This window comes from Crinia signifera, chromosome 5, assembly GCF_055691185.1.
Source record: "Crinia signifera chromosome 5, ASM5569118v1, whole genome shotgun sequence".
NCBI lineage: Eukaryota > Metazoa > Chordata > Amphibia > Anura > Myobatrachidae > Crinia > Crinia signifera.
Genome location: NC_139221.1, coordinates 45,060,789 through 45,066,708, shown reverse-complemented (window position 1 = coordinate 45,066,708; position 5,920 = coordinate 45,060,789). Strand labels below are relative to the sequence as shown.

Here is a 5,920-nt window from a genome sequence, read left to right as displayed (position 1 = left end):
ACTTCAGCGAAATATGTTAAACTAAAGGATGTGCAGGAAAATAAAGTGTGATTAAAATAAACGGCCGTGTGTCGTTGGCTCAATGTGTGTGTGTTATCATTTCTCTACTATGCAGTAGTCCTCCATACAATTGGATAAGCCTTGGTGACTTCTCCACGGGAAGTGACTCTCGGACGCTCGGACTCTCGGACATGGACGCTCAGCAGGAAGTGGGTGGGCAGCTGACATCCGGTGATGTCAGCTGCACAGCCCCCGTCCCTGTGTTACAGGATGATTTGCATGGGGACGCCCAGCATTCTCATGGGAACGCCCATGAAAAACTGTGTGTTCCCATGGGGGTTTCAGTGGAAACCCTGCCCATCTCCACTTCAGGGAGATGGGCGGGGTTTGGGGGTGCAGGAAGGCGGCGGGGAGACGGCGAACAGCAGCAAGGAGCTCTGTCGGTACAGGGTGCGCGATCATCTCGTGCATGCGCACCCCTTCTGATGGATGGCGGAGCCTGGCAGCTGGCGAGGGCTGGTGATTCTATCGCCAATATTATGCTCCAAAAGCATGCACTTAAATGTGGACATTGGGCTTGATTCAGGTTGGCTTACTAGGCAGCCTACATTCACCACCTAGCACCTTAAAACCACCCCGCTGAATGCCGGTGAGGAAGACTCTTTCTTTACGGCTTAAAGCTATTCCAAACATCTTGATTAACGAAACAACATGAGAGCTTCCCCAAGAGCTCCTTCACGATTCCCTTATGTTTCTTTAGATTTCTTTTACATTATTTCCAAAACAACTCTATTTAATACTAAGAATCAATCAAAATGTTCCCCTCTAACATATTATGCCTCTTAGTCAGAAATTTCACCTGTCACCAAATTCAGATTTTAAATGTTAAATAATTCACCTTTACTTTATTCCCGCTGGTGAGAAGGAAAAGACATGATGGAAGACATGGTTCTAAGATGAATCCTCAAACTATATATTTCAATATGTTCAGGGAGCACTTTACAGTCATTGATGCACGGGACTTGCATATATAAAAGCCTAAGGTAGAGAAAAACTCAAAATATCAAATCTCTACAAAGTAAAGAACCAATCATTTAAAAAAAGAGAAACACCCTGAGACCCAGAGCAAAAATATCATTAAATGATAACAGTCTGTCGGCATGTGTATGTAAACAACAACAATCTATCAAGGACAGAATTTTACGTCAAATAGAGGAAAAAAGCAATTGTACCTTTGACTTATAAAAGATAACTTGCTTTTAGTACAGAGCTGAGAATAATTTCTACATGACTAAAAAGAATTAGCTTTGTATCATTCTAAATGTTTTTAAAAGTAACAGCGTGTCAACATTGGAACTATGGGGGGATTCAGGATGGTTTGCAAAGCACATTTGGTTTGCTAATGGGCAAAACCATGCACACTGCAGATGGGGCTGATGTAACATGTGCTTTGCAAACCAACCTGAATCACCTCCTATGTGAGCATGTCCCTATTGAGCTCAGCTTCAGCCAGAAAGAAGCCTCTTAACTCTGCTCTCCTGCTTCTCCAGTTGTAGTGAGTCGATAGCTTTAAATGGGCAATAGCTGCACACAGACTTAAGCGTAATGTTATTTCATGGGTGTTAGCGGGCCACCAGGGTTGTACTAGGTGGCGCTGTTGCTCTTGCCTAGCAATCCTTTAGCCTGCTGCAGCCAAAGACTTCGCTTATAGCTGCCGCCTTTCCCGGGAGGATTAGGGCCAGCCCAGTACTCAACACAAAAAAAAAAGGTGGGTGATAAATAATCCTGTGGCGCTGTGAATATAAAACAATATAGTGTCCAAAATTATTTTAATACAATAGGTCGCTTCTTCTGAAAATTTGATTTTTTGGGGGGGGATAAATGATAATTCCAAAAAGTGTGGGGGTATTCTATTCGGTGGGATTCCTTATAGTGTGAAATGTTTCCAACATAAACTAATTTTATGCATAGAACAAAAAAGGAAAGAGAAAAATCATGTTTAAACATAAGTGCACAAAAAAAAAAATAGTGATGTGTAGGGAATAGTCATTCAATTTATTGGTCAGGCTGATTATTCACTGTCTCGTACCCCTCTCACCTCACATTGAGGGTCGAGGAGGAGTATCAAGCTATCTTTGTCTTCTATATGGGTCGTTATCTTTCAAGTACACTCAAAATAACACCCCAATCATGGTAGTCAAAGCTATTTTAGTAAACATGTAGCGGTTTCTTTTTGGTATCACCGGGATAACGAAACCTCACAGACATCAATTATAGGAAGTCCGGTGCTCAGGAAAACATATGGGAAGAAGAGAGGGGGTATAGAAAATATCCATTGTGAGCTTTTGTTGAAATAAAAAGATCCAGCATTTTTCCACAATAATCACAGGGGGGACTGGACCATCACCATGTGATATTATAGGGACAACCTTAGAAATCAAGTGTACCTCACTTACATATGTGGAACATAATAAATACTTACAGCAGTTTCTTTTAGATCACACAAGATTTGCGACAATCAGTGCGTAGTATTACTCACAGTGGATAATGTGGGTTTCTTTAGATGTACCACCAAACAAAAGGAAAACGATGTGGCTTAACAGCAAAGTGAAATTTAAAATAGCATTCAAAGCGTTTAAACAAGATGGGACATCCTAATCATTTGCCGCATATAAAGAATGCAATAACAAATGTAAAAATACAATCAAGATGGCTAAATAATACCCCTTTCAGACAGAAAAAAAGACCCGGTAATTTCCCTGCTCTTGCCGTGTCGACACGGGTTTTTCTTCTGTCTGAAAGGGTCAACACGGGTCTAAAGTTCCGGGACTTCGACCCAGGTATTTACCTGGGTTTTTCCCGTGTCAGACACGTGTTTGCGGCTGTGTGAAAGGGTCCGACCCGTGTTTTTCTCCCGACTATTGAAAAATCATGCTGATTGGCTGTGCAGCATGGCGCTGCGTGATTGGCTGATCTTTACAGGTTCCCTGATTGGCTGAGCGCACGTGGCAGAGGCGTGCAGCGCAGCAGTAAATGGCCATGGCACACTGGAAAGATGAGGAGATCCGTGAGCTGCTCAGTGTCAGAGGGGAGGAAGAAATCCGAAAACAGATTACTGGCACAGTGAAGGACGCTGTAGTCTACACCAATATTGCCAAGGTCCTTACTTCAAGGGGCATTGTGCGTACCCAGCAGCAGGTGGTCAACAAACTAAAAGCTCTGCGCAGGTACTACAACAAAGTTTGTGACAACAACAGGAGGAAAAGTGGTGCTGGGAGGATGGAATGGGTTTACTTCGACCAATGTAACGAGGTCTTTGGCAATTCTGCCCTGGTGAACCCTGTTGCCATATCATCATCCAGTGCAGCTTCATCACGGAGCATAACTCCAGAATGCAGCCCATCTTGCCCACCTATAATGGAGTTGGAAGACACCATAGACCACAGCATCCCTGATCCTATTGCTGCCATGGAGGACACAATTGATCCATTAGAGGCTGAGGTTGAGGACAGTGGAGCCAGCACCATTACTCCATCTGGGACACCCACTCCTGCACAGACTGAGACCCCAACGTTGCGTCGCAACAGTAAGTTTTTCAAGTATTGTTTGTGTATCTATTTTAATAGATGTACAGGGGGCTATACGTATCAGCAGGCCTTTAATGCCCCACATGCTGGTACCTGTGGTTCTCCCAAGTATCAGCATGTGTTGCAGGCTTGCTGGGACCTGTAGTCCCACTGTAACACAGGTAACAACCCCACACCCACTACTACAGCACACGTGTGGTGTGCCCTGGAGAGGGGTATTGTGGGAACCAGTAGTAGTCTCTCTCTCTCTCTCTCTCTCTCTCTTTTTCTCTCTCTCTCTATATATATATATATATATATATATATATATATATATATCTATATATATATATACACTGGCATGCCGCTATTGGATTGTAATGATTTTTCCTTTATTTTTAGTATTTGATGTACCTGCAAGGAAGAAAAAAACGTCAAAGATGGAGCTTGCTACGCGCTCAATGTCAAGAATCCTGGTAGATCATCTCCGAGAGTCCGATCTTGAATTTCAAACTCAAGAGGATGCCCGACTGCAGCGCTTCTTTGACAACGAGAGACAGTTGCAAGATTCCTTTCTCACACAGTTGGTGGGTCTGCACGAACGCATAGCGCGTGAAAATCGAGATGCACAGATGACCTTCCTTACCAATATGGTGTCTACATTACAGAATCCGCAGCCTTACAAGCTGTGTAGTCCGTACGCTGAGGGTGATTATTGTAATCCACCACACAGAGGCCATACATTTATGCCTTCAAATTCAAGCCAAACTACTGTGCAGGGCCAAGGGCGTAGTTATACTGAAAACATGGGCAATAATTTTTCACATGCCACACAGCCAAGTAGGCCACATGCCAATACCAGTCCACAGGAGACAGTGCATGATACTGTCAATGGCACAGGATATAGTAGGCAATATGGCAATGTGAAAAATTATGCTGATGATTCAGTGAATGCCAGTAATCATAACACTCCTGTTAGCACTGTAATCAGCACTGCCTACAGGCATTTGTAGTAATGTTGCTATATGGTTGTTCTTTTTATCTTTTTTCTGGGCTCGTTCAATTTTTCTTGCTTAAAAAGTGGCACTTACAAGGCCCGTTAAATGCTGTGTTCCATTTTGATGTACACAGTAGAGTATTATGGTTCTTTAGTTTATGAGCCTCAAAAAAGCTCATTTGGTTCTTCAGTTTGGAGCTGAATCAAAGTTCTCAAACTTTTTTTATTTAAATGTGTACAAATAGAGTATACTCTAGATATGTGGCTGAACATAATCTATAATGTGTACACAGTATGCCTTCTTCTTTATCTTTAAGGCAATAAAAAAATTCCCTGTTTGGGGCTTATATTTATATATTTATATTTTTTTGGGGTGTACTAAGGGCTATTTCACACACTCCGACTCCTGTCGGATGGCGAAACCCCGCACGGCCAGGAAGCCGTGCCACACACCGTAGTTAATAATGGGCACAGATGTGACCATTCACCCAGGCCGCCTGGTTTCAGCCGGATCCCATCATTGTAAACTGCTGTGTGCGGCACAGATTCCTGGCCGTGCGGGTTTTCACTGCCCGGCAGGAGCCAGAGTGTTTCGAATTGCCCTACAGCACAGGTCTTCAACCTGTGGCCCTCCAGATGTTGTGAAACTACATGTCCCACCATACATTGCCACATTTTTTCCTATAGTAGGATGGCAAAAAAACTCAGGGCATGCGGGGGACATGTAGTTCCACAACATCTGAAGGGCCACAGGTTGAAGACCTGTGCCCTACAGGTACCAAAAATTGCAAATACAAGTGTTTATCACTATACAGTGCCGGATGAAAATGTGTGGCTGCTGGACAGTCAAACTAGGTGTGTGTCTCCCCTATACAATACCAGCTTGGATGGCAGCACAACCTATTCACCCACCACTGATAGTACACCTATGCTAAATACTTATTCTACCTCATGTTGCAATAGTTCAATGTTGTTTCAGTGTTGAAAGGGTATTTATGACCACTAAAGATATATTTGAAAACATTTTATATTTAAAAGTGAACTAACAAGCATAAAACATATTTTGTGAAAAATAAAACAAGTTCTTTCAAACATACAACCAATGTGTCCTTCTACTTCTACTGTGTCATACTCTGTAAGTTAATAGTGAGGGTGTTACGTATAACCTCAGCAGTGGAACAACTTGTCTCACCCTCGTACCCTACTGATTCGACAGGGGTATCAGCCAGGTCATAGTCCTCCACATTCCACTCAGGTAAAAAGTTCTCTTTCTGTAGCTCACACACATTGTGCAGAATGCAGCAAGCTGCCACCACATCTGGAACCAGGGTAATGGCAATGTCATTCCTCTTCAGTA

At 43.0% G+C, this 5,920-nt stretch overlaps 1 protein-coding gene across 1 annotated transcript; it reads left to right on the top strand.

Moving 5' to 3' along the window:
- The first annotated feature begins 2,722 nt into the window (after positions 1-2,722).
- On the top strand, positions 2,723-5,276 carry LOC146079436 (uncharacterized). Its single transcript, XM_083186216.1, has 2 exons — positions 2,723-3,586; positions 3,969-5,276. Exons 1-2 carry the CDS (start codon positions 3,034-3,036, stop codon positions 4,577-4,579), a joined length of 1,164 nt encoding a protein of 387 aa, XP_083042342.1. The 5' UTR covers positions 2,723-3,033; the 3' UTR covers positions 4,580-5,276.
- Positions 5,277-5,920: the final 644 nt, after the last annotated feature.